We start from the raw sequence: 20,322 nt of genomic DNA, 5'->3' as shown, positions 1-20,322 counted from the left end.
ACAATGGACCGTGACGGACCGTGACTTGTCAGGCTGACAAGTCGCCTGACAAGTCGCGATAGTGTGAATGGACTCTAAGTGTCCAACATCAAAACCCTTTGTTTCACTACACTAGAGTACCCAAAATAGTCCAATTCTCACCTGAGTGATGTATTTGGCCTATGATGAATCAAGGCCAGGGTTAGGCTGTTAGGAGGCACCACAAATTAACATATACGCTCTGTTTTCAATATTTTGTAACAGTTTTATGTTAAGTTAAAAATTACATTTTAGTTAATCTTGCCGTCTGGCTTTTTGTATCTATCTCTCTCTTGTATCTGTTAAAATCTAAAGGTTATTAAACTTAAAAAGGTTATTATTGCTCACGATCCTGTTAATTACTTGGCTAAACAGTTAGGCATCAGCATCCTACTTCTAATCTAAGCCATCAACGTAAAGCTCCAGGCAGATATAATGGACACTAATTAATACCAACCTGTAATAATGTGTACATCTTTAATTGTATTTTTTTTTTTTAAATAACCAGTGTAAATAACTGAATTTGTCTTGGTATCTGCCACCTGAAGTTTACTGTACAGTCTGTGCAGCAGAACTGATAGGGCAACAGAAAAGCAACACGAGAAACCACTCAGGTGTTCTGCAATGCAAAGAGCATGCTGAAATGAGTATAGAGCAGAGCAACCCAGACCTGAGCTCATCAGTGTGCTGTTTCTCTTTCACTGTCCAGTGGAGATTAGACCTGTAAGGAGGACTTTTTTCAGCGGGAACGCGTGGAAACTCAGTTCTGGCATTTCCAGCATGGAGATAATGGCATGTAATGGCAACGGGTTCAGGGTCTATTGGTGCTAGCTATTGGGGGGTCTATTGTTGCTGGAGGGAATCAATTTTTGTGGGGCGGCAGGTGTCTATTAAGGAGGTCTAGGGAGGTCTAAGGTCTAATGTTGCTAGTGGGGGGTCTACTGTTGCCGGGGGTGGGTCTTATGTTACTGGGGGTCAGTTGTTGATGGGAGAATCTATTGTCTTTTTTACTGCTTTTTTGTTATCATTAGCTAGTGATGCTGGCTGCTGGGGGTCTATTGTTGCTGAGGGAAGGGGTATTTTGTTGTGGGTGATCCATTTTTGGTGGGGGTCTATTGGTGCTGGCTGCTGGAGAGTCTATTGGTGCTGGCTGCAGAGAGATCTGTTATTGCTGCTGGGGATCTTTTGTTACTGGGGGAGGGGATATTTTGTTGGGGGTGGTCCACTGTTGCCGGGGGGATCTATTGTTGCTGGTTGCATGGTATATGTTTTGCTGCTTTTTTTGTTATTGTTAACAAATTCCATACAAATTACTTAGTGCCACAATTTTTTCTTGGTTCTGTATTCTTTAAAAGGGGCAGTACTGGGAGGTGGGTAAGGGGTGGAACCAAGGAACGGTGCTCAGAGGTGGGTAGGGGACAGAGGGAGGTGGGTAAGGAACAGAGACAAGGAGTGACTTGGAAAGGGGGAGTTCCTGCACCTATTGTCTGAGAAAAAAAGCCCTGACAGTTACAAAAGTGAGCTCACAGCAGAGAAAGTTTAGGTCCCCTCCCCTGCCAGGCAGGACTGTGCTGTTTTGCACAGTTGTGTAAATCTCAGAACTGTATGTACATAAATACAATTTCTTTGACATATAATTCATATACGTATTTAACTTCTCTGTTAGCTGCTTGCCTTGGATAAGTTTTAAAGTGATCCTGAGTTGCTCCACCCAAAGGTAAAACATACCTCCAGCTTCTCTTCTAGCTCCTTTAGGTAGATACATAAATCATTCACAGAGTTGATGGCTTCCTTGTGTTTTACTATTATCTTCTCAATACACTTCATACCATCATCCGCTCCTGTAAATATATACAAAGTACTTATCATCTTCCTGTTCCTTCTGAAATAACAGTAATGGCACTCACTCATCTTACAGTCACCTTCTTCCCCAGGAAGGTCAAACCTCTGGCCTCTCCTCCTGTATCCATGTGTACAGTGTTGGACAACAACGTGCAAACAAGCAATAGAGTAGAGTGTGTGTGTGAATATATATATATATATCTATACTGCTCAAAAAAATTAAAGAACACTTTGAAAACACATCAGATCTCAATGGGGAAAAATATCATGCTGGTCTGCTGGATAGCTATACTGATTGAACTGGGTAATGTGTTAGGAAGGAATGGATGCCACATAGTTTGATGAAAATGAAAATGTTCAACCTACAGAGGGCTGAATTCATAGACACCTCAAAAATCAAAGTGAAAAAATGATGCAGCAGGCTAGTCCATTTTGCTGAAATTTCATTGCAGCAACACAAAATGGTACTCAGTATCAGTACGTGCTTGTATGCATGCCTGGCAACGTTGGGGCATGCTCCTAATGAGACAACGAATGGTGTCCTAGGATATTTCCTCCCAGATCTGGACCAGAGCATCACTGAGCTGATGAACAGAATGAGGTGCAACCTGGTGGCGTCAGATGGACCGAAACATAATGTCCCAGAGGTGTTCTATTTGATTTAGGCCAGGCGAGTGTGGGGGCCATTCAATGGTATCAATTCCTTCATCATCCAGGAACTGGCTGCATACTCTCGCCACATGAGGCCCGGCATTGTCATGCACCAGGAGGAACCCCGTACCCACTGCACCAGGGTAGGGTCTGACAATGGGTCCAAAGATTTCATCCCAATACCTAATGGCAGCCAGGGTGCCATTGTCTAGCCTGTAGAGGTCTGTGCGTCCCTCAATGGATATGCCTCCCCAGACCCTCACTAACCCACCACCAAACCAGTCATGCTGAACAATGTTACAGACAGCATAACGTTCTCTGTGGCTTCTCCAGACCCATTCATCTCTGTCACATGTGTTCAAGGTGAACCTGCTCTCATCTGTGAAAAGCACTGGTGGACCTGCCAATTCTGGTGTTCAATGGCAAATGCCATTCGAGCTTCACTGTGACAGACAGTGAGCACAGGGCCCACTAGAGGACGTCGGGCCCTCAGGCCACCCTCATTAAGTCTGTCTCTGATTGTTTCATTTTGTAGGGCTCTGGAAGTGCTCATTCTGTTCCTCCTTCCACAAAGAAGCAGATACCGGTCCTGCTGATGGGTTAAGCACCTTCTACGGCCCTGTCCAGCTCCCCTATGGTAACTGCCTGTCTCCTAGAATCTCCTCCATGCTCTTGAGACTGTGCTGGGAGACACAGCTACCTTCTGCCAATGGCACATATTCATGTGCCATCCTGGAGGAGTTTGACTGCCTGTGCAACCTCTATAGGGTCCAGGTATCGGCTCATGCTGTCAGTAGTGACACTGACCCTAGCCAAATGAAAAACTAGTGAAAAACAGTCCGAAGAGATGAGAAGGAAAATAAATGCCATTGGCCTCCTCCTGTAAAACCACTCCTGTTTTGGAAGTTTTCTCATTGTTGCCCATCTAGTGCACCTGTTGTTAATTTAATTAACACCAACACAGCTGAAAATAATTAACAAACCCTTCTGCTACTTAATTGACAAGATAAATGTCCCAGTTTAATTGACTTGATGCTATACTCTAACTAAAAAGTGTTCCTTCAATTTTTTGAGCAGTGTATAAATATATATGTATATGTGTATATATATATATATATATATATATATATATATATATTTATTTATTTATTTATATATATATATATATATATATATATATATATATATATATATATATATGTATATATATAGATATATATTCATATATATCCCTCTTACATTGTAACCTCTAACAAGGGCCCTCTGATTCCTATTTTACCAAGTGTATTGTAACTCTAAAGCCTGCCTTCATTTTTTTAAGCGCTGCGCAAAGTATATGTATATATATATATATATATATATATATATATATATACACTGTAGATATATATATATATATATATATATATATATATATATATATATATATATATATATATATAGAGGGAGAAAGTATATAGTCCAACTTTAGATTTATATATTAAATAGGGTCGCACCAATACCGTTGTTTTTATTGGCAAATATGAGTACTGATACTTTATACCTTTGTGGTACAATTTTAACCCATACAAAATGAATGGGCTCAAATCGCACTGTGAAAATCACGTGCGATTTGAACAGAAATGCGGTGCGATTCCTGTCTGAGTCACATGTAGTTTCCTGCACCACTCCTGTGTGAACCCAGGCCGAAGTCACTATGCCAAGCCTAGGTTCACACAGGTTTGGTGGGGGAAACCACATATGTGATTCGGACAGGAATCCCACCGCATTCCTATTCAAATCCAATACGATTCTTTGCAGTGCGATTTGAGTCCATTCTTTTTGTATAGGTTCAAATCGCACCGCAAAGGTATCAGTTTCGGGTATCGGAGCATTTGCACAAGTACTCGCGCAAATGCTTAGTATCTGCATCAATACTGGTATCAGTGCAACACTTGTTGGGACATTTATAAATATCTAGCTAAACTGGTGAGGCAAGCTCACAAGGCTATTCTTAAATATTTGGACCCCAGAAAGTATAAAAAGCTTACCATAAATATGTTTTGCAATGTTGATCGCCTGCTGTATTCTCTCTTCCTGCTGTGGTAGCGAAGGCTCTACAAACTTGGTAAACTGCTTCAAAAGCACCTCTACTGCTTCCTTGGTTTTACATTCTGCAGAGTATCGTCCCACTCGTACAACTGTTGCGCAGGCTTCTTCACACCAAAACTGACTCTTTTATTATAAAAAATAAACAAATATTACATTATATAGAGTTTGTCTGAATTATATGTACTGTACACTGAAAAGTAGTATTTAGTTTTAATTGGACACTAGTGAGATGAATCGCCACCAGCTTCTTTTATCTCCTGTGGACACTGGCAGAGAGATCAGCCCCTGAAGTACAAATACCTCCGTGCAGCTGCAGCTATGGGAGATCAGTAGTTGATGTCTTCTGCGGTGTAAAAAGTAAAAAATGAAAGCAAAAGAGTGAGTCACTCCCTCATAATGGCTGCAGTAGGTGGGCAGATGTGGAAACACAAAGCAAAGATCTTGCTGTCAATGTCCTCAAGAGGTATATAATGCTTGTAGGCAGGTGCTGTCAATTTTTTCCCTTGCAGGTGGTGCTTAACATAGCGGTTCTGCAGCTGGAGAGGAAGTCATGGGAAACAGGGGTTCTCTATGGTTTCCCGGGGTAACTGGGAAAGTAATCCAGTTGGATTCTGTCACCCCATGTTTCTGACGAGGAGGAAAAGCATAGGATCGCAAATCTTCAGGACACCTTCCCAGCTGGGAACGAGATGGCCAGGCCGCATTCTGCCCCTCTTAACAGATGCTGTCAGTCTGGCTGAAATCTGCTCTTGTCACATTGCTGGAAACCGTGAGTACACCCAGTTAGGTAGTCTGCATACTGGCTTTGTTGTGCACTGTTGCTGCATTTCTTTAATACATGTCTTATACTGCACTTGATTGAGTAACTTATTGCTGCTGCACCACGCTGCACCCACCTACAGGCTGCTCACTGCTGGACAAGTCAACACACTAGCATGATACATTATATGACCTAAAGTATTGGGACACCTGCCTTTACACACAGATTGAACTTTAATGGCATGCCAGTCTTTTTCCGTAGGGTTCAATATTGGGTTGGCCCACCCTTTGCAGCTTCACAGCTTCAACTCTCCTGTGAAGGCTGTCCACAGGGTTTAGGAGTGTGTGAATGTTTGACCATTCTTCCAGAAGCGCATTTGTGACGTCAAGCACTGATGTTGGAGAGAAGGCCTGGCTTGCAGTCTGCACTCTAATTCATTCCAAAGGTGTTCTACTGGGTTGAGGTCAGGACAGTCAAGTTCCTCCACCCCAAACTCGCTTATCCATGTCTTTATGAATCTTGGCTTGCGCACCGGTGCGCTGTCATGTTGAAACAGGAAGGGCAACCCCAAACTCTTCCCATAAAGTTGGGAGCATGAAATGGTCCAAAATGTCTTGGTATGCTGACGCCTTAAGAGTTCCTTTCACTGGAACTAACTAACCAGTGCACAGAGCAAGGTTCATAAAAACATGGATGAGCAAGTTTGGGGTGGAGGAACTTAACTGGCCTGCACGAAGTTCTGACATCAACCCGATAGAACACCTTTGGGATGAATTAGACTGCAAGCCAGGCCTTCTCGTCCAACATCAGTGCCTGACCTCACAAATGTGCTTCTGGAAGAATGGTAAAACATTCCCATAGACACACTTCCAAACCTTGTGGACAGCCTTCCCAGAAGAGTGGAAGCTGTTATAGCTCCAAAGGGTAGAACAACTCGATATTGAACCTTACGGACTAAGACTGGGATGCCATTAAAGTTCATATGCGTGTAAAGGCAGGGGTCCCAATACTTTTGGTAAAATAGTGTGCATCATTTTGAGTTGGTCTACCTCTTTAAACATCACAGAAACATGAAAACATGCCACACTCCTAACCTCTTCTATTATGTGTTGTAGGTCTTCAGCCATTTCAAGGTAGACTTTGTAATCTTGTACCACACTATTAAATTCACTAACATGTTTCTGCAGTTCACAAATCGCCTCACAAATATTATCCGTTTTCTGGGGTTCCGTACTTATTTTCTTTTCTAGACTATCAATTTTCTTCTTTAAAGCCTGGAAATAGATGGAAAAAAAAATCATGAGCATCAACTGCCAGTGTAAAAATATATTTTTGCACATCATAATTAGTATCCGGTAGGGTTTTACAATAGTGCATTAAAAGCCAAATTAAAAATAATACCAAGCATTGGCAAATTTAAAATACAAGTCTTTAAAAATATCTATGGGTTGCTGAAGAGTCTTGAGGGTTTGTATAAGAAAAGACAAAAATCTGCTCTTGGCACATATTCTGATATTCGCTTATTGTCTCCTGACTACGACCGTATAAAAACATGGCAGACTTGTGCATGCTGTAGGAGTAATTTATTGAGGAATAGCAAAGGTGAGCATCAGATCATGTGCTGTAATGCATCTAAAAGCTTACATTCTATAGTTACTGTAACTACTAAATGGTTTTATTTTACCTGCTTTGTCTTTTTTTATCAGTGGCTGTCACATCAGATGTCACGGTTTATTGATAGATAGGGAACAGATTTGTTGGTCTGTAACAGCAGAGACTGAAGGCAGCTCTGTCCGTGGAAATGACATTTCTATTAGTGGAGGCAATAAATGGCTTACTTAAACCCCTTTTGATGATCCAATTGCATATGTATGGATGCAATAGTAAGAAATGTACATGTTGGAACTACTCGGTCACTGGGATTTTCCAGTATATCTAAATATCTGCACAAACCTTCCCTCTTCCCATTGCAGAGGTAAGGAAGTTCTAAACACATTTACTGCTTCCTCTAATGGGAAAATGCATAATACACACTAGCACCATATGGGTTCTAATTTACTAAATGGATATAAACTGGTTATTTAGCAAAGTGAATAAGTGAACAACTTGGTCTATATAGCTAAATCAACCCCAGAGTCTCTCTATAGCAACTCTGTAAATGGCAATTTCCGTAATAATCACAGTTTCTCTTTGTGCCATTTCCAGATCTGTCAGATTTGTATAAATGGACTTCCTTGCATACTAAGCTAGCTGCATAATGAGAATCCACAAGTTTGAGCTTTAAAAAAAGTAAGCTCATTCCCAACATACTTCCCTTCCCCCCCCCCCCCCCCCCACTAATACCTGATACACCCAAGTACTGATTCATATCAGCTATAATGCTCGCTGAACCTCAACCTCTCTGCTCCCCCTATTACCCATTTGTCTCTAACAACAAAGAGAGGGTCCCCCCTTTATCCACTCACATAACTACAAAGAAGGCCTATCCCCACTCCGGGGGGCCCTTCTGTGATCCGTACACAGCATGATCCCCCAGGGGGTTTTCGGAGCATGGGACGGATCCCCCTAAGCATGGTATACCCACTGTAACCTTCTCTATAATCACGCTAGGTCTCTCCCACAAGCATCAACCCCCCATATACTATAACTTTTGATTGTACTGTATTCCATATGCTATTTTCCTTTGGCTATGTTACATGTTTAAATGTATTCTGCTTTATATAGCCATTGTTCACCAGTTGTTATTCACATGTTTGCGTTTATCAAGAAATTCAATAAAATGTTTTGAAAGAATTAAAAAAAAAAAGTAAGCTACCTCATTGGGTCTTGTATAGATCCCATTCAGGAGTATTTTTTAGATCTCATGTATTACACTGTCTATATAAAGACCTATCTTCAAATTCCAAAGACCAGCAGATAAAATTATGTCTTGGAAAATGCCATTTGGAATCTGGCTACGTATATTACACTGTGCTCCAGTTTCTAATCTCCTTTACATTTACTAAAACATACCATTCATTTTATATTGTATAGGTTTGTCATGCGATTTGTCGCACCCTATATTCAGCAATGGAACTGATTAAAATTGTTGCGATTCAAGTTGGAGGTCTACAGACAATTCCTTGGACTTCATGGCTTGGTTTGTGCACTGACATGCACTGTTAACTGTGGGACCTAATATAGACAGGTGTGTGACTTTCCAAATCATGTCCAATCAACTGAATTTATCACAGGTGGACACCAATCAAGTTGTAGAAACATCTCAAGTAGGATCATAGGAAACAGGACGCACCTGAGCTCAATTTTGAGTGTGATGTAAAGGCTGGGAATACTTATGTACATTTGATTTTTTTTCATTTTTTATTTTTAATAAATTTGCAAAAGTTTCAAACAAACTTCTTTCTTGTTGTCCTTATGGGGTATTGTTTTTAGAATTTTGAGTAAAATAATGAAGTTAATCTATTTTAGAATAAGGCTGTAACATAACAAAATGTGGAAAAAGTGAGTAATTTCCGGATGCACTGTATGTAATGGTGAAGGGAAACACCAAACCACAAAGATTACCATAACAGACATACATCACATTATGGTCTATTGGAGTACTAATCACATACATTAACTTTGCACTTAATTCATTTACAACAACTTGCTGATAATCATAAATATACCAGTCATGGATGAACTAATATTTACAGTATTGATTATATACATTTGTAGATTTTATATATCTATTGCGGAATTGCACAATACTTTTTTGTTTATTTTTGCACTATCTACTATCTGTGTTGCACATATATTATTTATCTGTTCTGCACACAAACACACACACACACACAGCGAATTTGCACCCATCACAGCACCATCTATTATATATTATTTAGTGTGGATGGAGGACTCTCCTCTGCTGCCTATTGTATTCTGACAGCGGCCACCCGCAGCTGTCAGAATACAAAAACAATGATTGTATCTTATTGTATGCAGCGACTGTCCAGCCAACAATTTTCTAATGGGTTTTGATGAGACCCTTCCAGCACCACCCTTGGTTTGAATGTTGTCCAATTCAGCAGGAATCATTGGTTGAATTAGGGATAATACATACAGAAATGTTATTTGTGTACAATTGGTAAGAGGGTAATAGAGAATGAATATAAACGAAATAAGAAGTTGATGGTTTTTGACTAATGTGACATCTATGCGTCATCTGGAAAATGGATTCAGGGAGAAGAGAGTATAGTAAAAGAGAGGAAAGATAGATGGGGGGAGGGCATAGGGTTGCCACCTCATCCCTTTAAACCAGAATACATATTAATTACACAGGTTCTGAGGCTAATATAATGCACATAAGACACTAAGTGAGTTTAATTACCACCCTAATCAGCCACAGAACCCGTGTAATTAATATGTGTCCTGGTTTAAAGGGATGAGGTGGCAACCCTAGGAGGACATAAGGCAGGAGGTATCCAACCAGCATGTTGGCTGCTCACATGGTGGCTAGGTTCGCCAGTGAAAATGTCAGATATCGGTACGGTATGTAAGCCATGGATTCCAAATTATGAAGAACTTTTCGTGGTTGTTGGTAAGAATGCTAGTTGATTGTTCATTATTAACTACCTCAATACTGGGCACTTAAACCCCCTTCCTTCCCAGCTGTTGCATTTTGAATGACAATTGCGCAGTCATGCAACACTGTACCTACACCAAATTTGTGTCATTTTTTCCCCACAAATAGAGCTTTCTTTTGGTGGTATTTGATCACTGCCAGGTTTTTTCTTTTTTGGTGCACAAATAAAAAAATACCGAAAAGTTTGAAAAAAAAAAAAAAGTTTTTTGTTTAGGTTATAAAATTTTGTGAATAGATACGTTTTTTCCTGCACTGATGAGCACTGATGACGCCGCACTGACAGGCACTGATGAGGAGACACTGATGGGGTGGCACTGATGGGGTGGCACTGATATGCAGCACTGATGGGCACTGATAGGTAGCACTGATATGCAGCACTGATATGTGGCACTGATAGATAGCGCACTGATATGCAGCATTGGTGGGCACTGATAGGCAGCGCTGATGGGCACTGATAGGCAGCACTGATGGGCACTGATCGGCGGCACTGATGGGCACTGATAGGTGGCACTGATCGGCACTGATGGGCGGCACTGATTGGCATTGATGGGGGGCACTGATGGGCACTGATGGGGGGCACTGATGGGCACTGATAGGCAGCACTGGTGGGCAATAATGGGCACTGGTGGGCGGCACTGATCCATGGCAATAACGGGCAATGGTGGGCAGCACTGATATATGGCATTGGTGGGCAGCACTGATAGGAGGGCACCACTGGCAGGCTGTTTGCCATCCCTGGTGGCCATGGTGGGCATCCCTGGTGGTCATGGGTGGGCATCCCTGGTGGCTCTAGTGGCACCCCCCCCCCCCCCCAGGGCTGCACTGGTAATCAATATTTTGATTACCAGCACAGACCCCCCTGTGATCAGTGAGTACTTAGAAATACTCACTGATCCCCCGGGCTGCAGTATCGATCCTCTTCTTCTCCTCACTGACAGGATCTGTCAGGAGGAGAAGAGATCGAAGCCGTTACAACGGCTGTATTTACATTGCATGACGGCTGTGATTGGACACAGCCGTCATGTGATCAGGAGGGCCAATCACAGGGCCCTCCTGCTGCATCTTGTTGCTCTGTGTCCGAGGGACACAGGCACATCGAGATCGCGCCGCTTCGCGTGCCGGAACGTCCGATCAGAAGGACGAGACTCCCACCCGCCCGTATATGTACAATGGCCGGGTGGGAGGTGGTTAAAGAAGCCGTTGATACGAGATTCAACTTCAGCGAAGTGGCTAAATTGCTTTTTCCACACTCTTTTTATTGTTAGCTTAGAATCCAGTAAAACAAAATGGACCAGTTTGAACTGATATTTAGTAATATTTGGAGGCTTGAAATCAGTGGCATAACTAGAACCTTCAGGGCCCCAATGCAAGAAACCATAAAGGGCCCCCCTGACCCCTGGACGGGGCCCTTGCCTCCCAGCCCGGTGGTGGAATGCCAGGACTGGTCGCAAGTGTGACATTTGTGTGGTAGTTCTGCCACTGGTGTCAGTAGTTTTTTATTTTTATTTTCTACCATTTGTTTTATTCATTTTTTTACAATCTCATTTTAAAAAATATATATTACAATTTTTGTAGGAGTCCCGTTGGGGGGGGGGGGGGCTTTGGTGAAATATCGGGAGTCTAAACAGACCTCTGATATTCCACCTTTGAGACAGAAAAAGGAAAGGACACCACAGTCTAAGGCTTGGTTCACATGACTCAGTGTCACGGAATTCGTGCAAAATCGCAAAATTGTTCCTGACACGCAGACAAACACGCAGGGGGTCATTCATTTTTAATGTTACCCCTACACATTAGCAAAAATGGTGCATTTTCAGTGCAGCGCAATAAAAAATAAAAAAAATGATGTTCATTTGAATTTGACATGCTTGATTTGTTTATGATTGTTACCCTGTTATTGGAAAATTTTATAAAAATTATTGCAAATGAAAAAAAAAAATTAAGGGAATTTTTTTTCCTGTGTTTCTGTGGGGCAGCCCACTTAAATTGATTTGCTGCCCTATACGCAGCACACAGCTGCACAGATGTTAGCTGTGTTTTTTCCATCCCCAACTGTTTCCCCTGTAGCTGCAAAGAAAGCAGCTGGGGGTGTACACATGTTGTAGCTGTGACTGGAAGTATACCCCCAGGTGAATGGGGCTGCACTACAACCACCCCGCAAATGTGTGCTTTGCACGCTGTTGTAGCATGGTGATGATACATTTAGGGGGTTAAAACAGACAGTGAGGAGGCAACATATTGCCTCTTTACCGCATGGCAAATGCCTCAGAAAAGCGATCTGAGCATGGATCACTTTTCAAAGGAATGACATTTTCTTGCTGGAGCTATGAACAAGCCGTAATAAAAAAAAAATCAGTTCTGATTGTACACATATAGGGGGTCAGGATTAAAAGTAATGTGCATACATACACACGCATGTAAACACACATATATAAGCACACACACACATAAAATATACACATATATAAATACACATACACACGCACACATATATAAACACACACACACATATATAAGCGTACACACACCCATGCACACACATATATAAACACGCACACACATACAGTACATACATGCGCACACACATATACATGCACACCCACATGTACACACACACACACGTATGCACACACACACACATACAAATGCACACACACACACACAAGAACACATACATGCACACACACATGTACACACACACATATATAAATGCACATATGCACACACATATAAACAGACACATACATGCACACACATATATGAATGCATATACTGTACATACAGATAGCCTTTTAAAAAATGGCAGTACTGTACCTCTTCTTGCTAGATATTGCACTGTGCTTTCACTTTCTTAGGTGTGACCAGTTCCCGCAGTGCTGCTTGAAATGTAAAAGGACCAACCAGGGGTCCTTAGGCATTTGGACTCTGAATGTTGTGATTAGGTGTGAAAAGACCCTGGTCCAGAAACGACCCAGCATTGGCCAGGTTCACCATATATGAAGGATGTTACTGGCAGTCTGGTATCCCCTAAAGTAATATCTTGCATGGCCAGGGAATATATGGGCCAGTCTGGATGGGACTAGATACCCCCAGGTCATTACCTTACAGGCTGATTCAAGAGTAGTAATATTAATAGTGCAGGAAGCTGTGGCGGAGCAGGTGGCTTAAATATGCAAAAAGAGAGGATGCGGCACTTCCAAATGCAGGAAAATCGTGGAGTTTATTGCACACAAAATCATCCGACATAGACCATAGGACAACACACCATTCAGCAAACGCGTTTCCCACGATAGTGCTTAATCATTGCTGGTTACCATTATCGTGTGAAATTGCTGAATGGTGTGTTGTTTTATGGTCTATGTCGGATGATTTTATGTGCAATAAACTCCACGATTTTCCTGCATTTGGAAGTGCCGCATCCTCTCTTTTTGCATATTTGTACTCTCCCCGCCAAGGACCTCAGCGAGCACCCTGCATGGGTTTTCTCCAGCCTTTCTGGGATCACAGCTCTGCAGACTGTTTTGGAGCGGTGGGTTCATCCCTTTTCCCTTCCCGCTTTAATCTATTGGACCAGGTGGCTTGCCAGCCTTTAGCAGACTTGTGAGCTTTTAAGTCTTGCTACACAGGTATGGGCAGTCAGTGCAAATAGGTGATTGAGCTAGAAGTATACTTAGGAGATGAGTTTGAAAGCAGGGAATGGGGGGAAGGGGTGTTTAATAACCACACCACCACAAAAAACGCCCTCCAGATCCGCTCTGGATTCCTGTTTCTTTAATGTGTTTTTGCATGCTTTCTAGATGCCTTTTTCAAGTTTATTTTTTCACTGTACAGTGGTCCGGTGTGTTTTTGATGAATTTTTGATGTTTTTTACCACATTCTAGTGCAGGTCTGTGCAGGAACAAAAGCATCATGTACTTTTTTTTCTGGAAAGGAAAAGCACTGGAACTCTCTGCACTGGTGCGGACTATGCCATTGGAACCCATATAACCTACTTTCTATGTGTTTTTGATGCAGAAAAAAAGCACTGCACTGCATGTGGGGTGAACGGGCCCGGAGTCTTTATAGTCATAAAACATGCAGACCAGAGGCGTAACTAGAACCTTCAGGGCCCCGATGCAAGAAACCATGAAGGGCCCCCCAGACCCCTGGCCGGGGCCCCTTCCCTTTAAGCCCAGGGCTCTTCCCACTAATCCTGGGGCTCTTTACTCTCGTTGCATGGCCTTTTATTCCGGGCCCGCAGCAGTATCCTTTCACAAGTTCTGCAGTGGGCCCCCTTCCTGCAATCTTGGGGCCTCCCCACAGTGGTGCAATGCCAGGGCCCGGTCGCAAGTGTGACCTTTGAGATCCTGGAAGTTCACCCACTGGTTTGCTATCGGGCCCCCTGGAGCATGGGGCCCGGTAGCAATTGCAACCCCTGCAACCCCTGTAGTTACGCCCCTGATGCAGACACCATAGAGTCTAATAATCCAGAACACTAAACTATAGTTTAAAAAAAGAAAATTGTATTCAAGTATGTATTCTTATCTCAGAAAAGTCACTTCTATTGAATTCAGCCTTCTGCAAATTCCTTTTTTTTTGCCGCTGCTGTGATCCAACTTCCTGTTAGAAAGTGGTTTTGTTTGTTCTCCATGGTCTCACTGTATGTAGGAATCTAGCCACCAGGGGCGGCCCGTCCATTGAGGGCGCAGGGGCGCCTCCCCCCCTATCCATGCGTCCCTCCCCCTTACCTACATGCGGGGCGCCGGACGCATGGATTCCAATGGGGATTTTTTTTTTGAAGCACGTGTATAGAGCCAGGGGCTCTAATAGGCTTCAAAAAAGGGTGGGCAAATTAATATTCGCTATTGTCACACTGACTCTCCTCCCAGCCAATCAGGAAGAGGGTTGTGAGACCCCTTTCCTGATTGGCCAAAAGGAGAAGCGATCTTATTGGCCAGTGGCCAGGAAGAGGCAGAAGAGACACAGCTCGGACAGGAGGAAGGAGAAGGTAAGGAGGCAGACCATTGGGGGGGGGGGGGGGGACGTGTCACCTGCTAACTGACTGAGACTGACTGACTGACGGACCAACAGACCGGGGGGGTGCGCATTGGTTTGACGCCCCCCCCCCCGAATTACCGAGCACCAGCCGCCACTGGTAGCCACGCTCTCTTGCTTAATCCTGAGATAGACTATGAACTATGGGCTTTGGGATGTATAGTGTAAATAGAGCAGTGCATATGACTGCTACTAAGGTTCACTGCTTGTTCCAAACAAAAGGAAGTGAGGAAAGAAAAGGAAAGATTTCGGAGCTTGTGGAGGGCACTACAAGGAGGCAGAAAAACACAGTAAGAAACAATTTCATGAAAAATAAATTGCAGAGCCTTCAGGTAGCAGACGTGTAGGGATTATTTTTGGAGAATCAGGATATTGTTTACCTTAGGTTCATATCTCTGTGTTTTTGCAGCCCACGTTTGCGCGGACACGGCAGCCCAATCACATGAATGTGCTGCCGTGCCTGCGTTAGCTGAAGAAAAGGGTGCGAACACCTTTTTCAAAAGGTGACCCACACCTGCAAACGCACGTGCTTTTACATTCATGGGGGTGCCATTCAGAGTTAATGGCAGCCCCACACGTTTTCTCACAGCTGTGCGTTTTCACTGCGGGTCGGTGCAGTTGCGGGAATCGCTGCGATTCCCGCACTTGCAGCCATATGCATAGGTGTGAACCAAGCCTTAGTGTCACTTAATTTTCCTATATGCTTTTGACTATTGCAGGAAGTCTTAGCTGTACAAAAGCAGAGCACAAAAAATCCATGTATGCAGTGCTTTACTGAATATTTAGTATGCCCAGCTAGAAGTGACATTATTATGTGCATTTTCATTATGACATTGGTATGCTTGATAGATAATTTTCTTGTCATGGTATACTGTTCCCAGTACATTTTATGACACAAAATATTATTTTTCTAGACCGCAGGGCTCTAACAAGAAAACAGCCTCATTTATATCTTAAAATGTTATTTGCATCATTAAACTCACAAATGTGTAATTATATTGAAAAAATGAACACAATTTTGGCAGCTGTTTCACAGCACTTACCTGAATTCTTTCAGCATACATTTCAACTTGCTGTAGTTGATTCTTAATTACTTTCAGATTCCTTCCTTTATCGGCTTTTTTTGTGTAGTTGAATTTTAGGTTGTTAAATTTTTTCTTCAGATCCTTAAATGATTCTTTTAGCTGAATGATTAGAGACATTTAAAAAAAAAATAAATAAAAAGGTAGTTTTACATTTATTCAGACTTTTCTTTACCGACAGTATCTTTAAATTACATGTCTGTAATTTTCTCCATTAATCCTGATAATTAGAATTTTGCATCAGACTTGACTCTAGCTGTTCATTTTTTAACCCTAGAGAATTCCCTTTGACATAATGCTACAGCTTAAAGTGGTCGTAAACCCACCTTTATAACTTGTACCTCTAGGTAAGCCTATAAAAAAGGGTTACCTATAGGTACTGTAAATATCTCCTAAACTTGCACCGTTTAGGAGATACTTACATTGCATGCAACCGATGATGTCATCGGCACATGCGCTCTGAAGGAACGGCCACCCATGCCAATTCTTCAGAGACCTGTGCCGTGACCGGCGGCACCCGTACGCTTGCGCGGGAGTGAAGTCACGTGGCTCCGGCCAGTAATACAGCCAGAGTCTGCGGACCCAGCAGGAAGACAGGCGGAGATGGATGTGGCCGCCAGTGGGGACAACGCAGGCTTCGTTTGCAGGTAAGTGTCACATAATGTGGTAGTATGCGATGCACATTATGCATTTACTTTGCAGGGAAGAAAAAAGAACTGAAGGCTTTACTTCCTCTTTAAGCACATCATTTGCATTTTCCACATTTCCATGACTTGGTAATCTCTGTTTACAGTTATAGACTGGCATCTGTCATCAAGTTCAAAGAGAGAAGATAGGCCTTAGGAGCTCCAGTCTGGAAAAAAAAAAAAAGTGAGCAGCTACAAATACTGTAGGTGCTGACTTTTAATATAAAGACATTTACCTGTCCAGGGATCCCATGATGTCCCCACCCTGAGCTGATTCATCAATTGGCTTTGGGTGCATACGCCAGCATTGTAAGTAGGGAAACTGGCAGTGAAGCCATCAGGCTTCACAGCCCATTTCCTCCTGCACATGAGCCACACTGCCCTTTCTGAATGGTCCCACATCTTCTGGGAACTGTGTGCCCCAGAAGGCAGCGGGGGGGAAGGAGGAGGGGCTGAAAATGTCGTAGATCGCTGATATTACCCAGAAGTGGGAGCGAATACCTGTCAAAACCAGATACTCCCTGCCCCCCCAAAAAAGTGCCAGATGTGGCAGTGAAGGGAGGCAGGGTGCAAACAAGCAGAGCTTCCTTTTTTGGGTGGAGCTCTGCTTTAATATCACAATGGCACTGAACAAGATGGGACCGTGTTGATTTATGGGCAGAGAAAATATAGTATTTTTATGGGAAAAGGGGAACAATCCTTAAAGTACTCTTGCGATCATAAAATTACAGACCTGACTTCAGTAACTATGAATCACAGAAATAGAAACATATGCAGTAAGTAAAAAAAAAAAAAAAATTGGAATGCTTTATCTGGCATCTGGATCATAGAATCATAAAGCATGGAAGCAAAGCATCAGCATGACAGGCACAGAACCATCATTTTCAGAAAGAGAGGTCAGACGTAACAATCCACTTACTGTATGCCTCTCATAAAGAAGAAACTGTGTTTAGATTATCCACAATTAAAGTCATTTTAAAGGCTAAGCGTGTTCTACCTGGGCCCAATCTCGATCAAGCAATGTGCACAAGAGCAGCTGCTGTCCTGGCTCTCTGTCTGCTCATTGGCTCAGCAGAAGCAACAGGAAGCAGCAGCGGGAACCATAGGCCTAATCACAGCCACTGAGGAGGGAGTGGGAGGGGGATTCGGCCGAGCCCTGCTCTGTGTGTCTTATGGACTGCTTGCTATGGGGGCACTTGACAGGGGGAAGTAGCTAGGAGTGCTGGCAGAAGAGGAGGATTGTGGCAGATCTGTGCAAAATCATGGCACAGAGCAGGCAAGTATAACATGTTTGTTATTTAAAAAAAAAAAAAAATTGAGCCTTTAGTATCCTTTAAGTTTTTATATTTTTGTAAGTAGTAAAAACACTTCAAAGCAAGCCCCCATTCACCTCTGTACATAAGTATTGTGGAGAAATTAATTTTCAGAGTACACAGAAACTGAAATCTTTGCTTTTTTCTTTGAGAGTAAATCAGCCACGTTTTAGGTGAGCTTCAACCTCCCTGGAATGTTTTGACTGCCGGCCACGGAAAACGCAAAACGCAGTAAAATCGTGACGTAATTTTGCAGTGTTTTGCTATTTCCTGAAGCCGCGGTACATGTAGCCCAGTGTACACGAAGCCTACGTGTTTTGTCAGGCTTTTGTTTCTATATTTTCACCTGGTGGCTATGCCAGTAACACATCTCGTTCTGGGTGACAACTGTCATTGACTGTGCTGATATCTGTGGAGCGGCAGCATTGCCACACTAGCACAGGAAGGATTTTAGGACTACAGAACACCTCCCCTCCTTCTTCCCTGTTTCCCTGAAAGTAAGGAGCAGAAGTCGGGCACATTGTGTGGACACAAAGGGGTGAGTGAGATAGGGGGGAAATGTCTGATAAAGGGGTGGGGTGGATGTCTGGTGAAGGTGTCCACTGGCACAGGGGTGGGGGGATCACTTAAAATGATACAGGAGGATCAGAGGGGGCAATCAAAATGACACAGGAGGATCAGAAGGCGGGGGGGGGTCAAAATGACACAGGAGGATCAGAAGGCGGGGGAATCAAAATGACACAGGAGGATCAGAAGGGGGAGGGAGGAATCAAAATGACACAGGAGGATCAGAAGGCGGGGGGAATCAAAATGACACAGGAGGATCAGAAGGGGGAGGGGGAATCAAAATGACACAGGAGGATCAGAAGGGGGAGGGGGAATCAAAATGACACAGGAGGATCAGAAGGGGGGGGGGGTCAAAATGACACAGGAGGATCAGAAGGGGGGATGGGGGGGAATCAAAATGACACAGGAGGATCAGAAGGGGGAGGGGGAATCAAAATGACACAGGAGGATGTAATTTGCTGGTTTGTGATGACAACTACTACCGTACCGTATACAGGTAATACATTTCCTTTTTTTTTTTGTTCAACAATAAATGTGTACCGTATTCTTCTTCATGGAAAAACAAGACATCCCCTGAAAATAAGACCTAGTGCATCTTTGGCAGCAACAATTAATATAAGACACTGTATTATTTTTGGGGAAACAGGGTACCTATCCCATCTCTTCACAGAGATGAACTGGGGAGGGCTGATAACAATGTATAAGATAATACTGGCGGAGTGCACAAAATCTAACAAGCTTGCTGGGTTTTTGGCAGGATCAACAAGTACAACAAGACTCTTTCAATGGTATACCTTGACAGACCAAAAGGTAGGAAAAAAGTCAAGTTAAAGGTGTTCTATAGTCACAGCATAACCTTTTGTTTGATAAAATTTACACTGTGTAATAACAATAGAAACAATAGTTATTATTGACAATCCAATATAAGTTTACCCACTTGAAGACCAAGCCTTTTCTGGCACTTTTTGTTTCCAAGATTTATTTCTAGAAAATTACCCCCAAACATTGTATATTTTTTTGCAATCCCTCCTGCCGAGTGCCCCCAGAGCAAGTAGCTTGGGGGCACCCAAGCAGGCTCGCTCCTGAGCCGCAGCTCTGTGTGTACATTTACACACAGAGCCACGGCTTGGCCCACCCCATCTCTCTCCTCATTGGCTCACTAGCTGTGATTGACAGTCTCAGCCAATGAGAAGGGAGAGTACCCTGAGAGCTGAGGCTCTTGTGTACATCACTGGGTTTGCGATGGGGCTCAGTTAAGTATTAGGGGGGCTGCAGTACAGAGAAGGTTTTTTACCTCCATGCATAGAATGCATAAAGATAAAAAACCTTGAGACTTTAGAACCACTTTAAGGTAAAAAAAAAAAAAACCTTCTGCATTTAGAATCAATTTAATTATGACGTATTGTGATTGATGTATTAAAGGCAAACAAGCTGTTCACTTTGCAAACGAAAATTCCCTTTGAGCTTACTGAATGTGGTAAAATTTCATTTTGCGAAGAATATCCAATCATGTGCAGGGAAAATAAAAAAATAAAAAAAATATTTTTGCTTACACGTGATTGGCTGATAGCAGAGCTTCACAACGAAGCTAATGTAAATTCCCCTGCATGGTGCACAGCCTATTTGCCATTGATTAGTAAATCAATCCCAATGTTCT

General features: G+C 42.8%; 1 protein-coding gene across 2 annotated transcripts in view; it reads right to left on the bottom strand.

The window, feature by feature from the left end:
* Window positions 1-20,322, bottom strand: part of CCDC141 (coiled-coil domain containing 141) — a 235,591-nt gene that overhangs the window by 6,707 nt on the left and 208,562 nt on the right. For both annotated transcript variants that reach the window (XM_082261213.1, XM_082261214.1), the window contains exons 18-21: window positions 16,061-16,201; window positions 6,457-6,636; window positions 4,542-4,725; window positions 1,747-1,859 (exon numbers count right to left, since the gene is read on the bottom strand). In XM_082261213.1, coding sequence (XP_082117339.1) covers window positions 1,747-1,859; window positions 4,542-4,725; window positions 6,457-6,636; window positions 16,061-16,201 — 618 coding nt within the window. The remainder of the gene's footprint in view (window positions 1-1,746; window positions 1,860-4,541; window positions 4,726-6,456; window positions 6,637-16,060; window positions 16,202-20,322) is intronic.

The sequence above is a fragment of the Pelophylax lessonae genome (assembly GCF_965119305.1).
Source record: "Pelophylax lessonae genome assembly, chromosome: 6".
Taxonomy (NCBI): Eukaryota; Metazoa; Chordata; class Amphibia; order Anura; family Ranidae; genus Pelophylax; species Pelophylax lessonae.
Note: the sequence above shows the minus strand (reverse complement) of the source record. Positions and strands in the feature narration are given on the sequence as shown.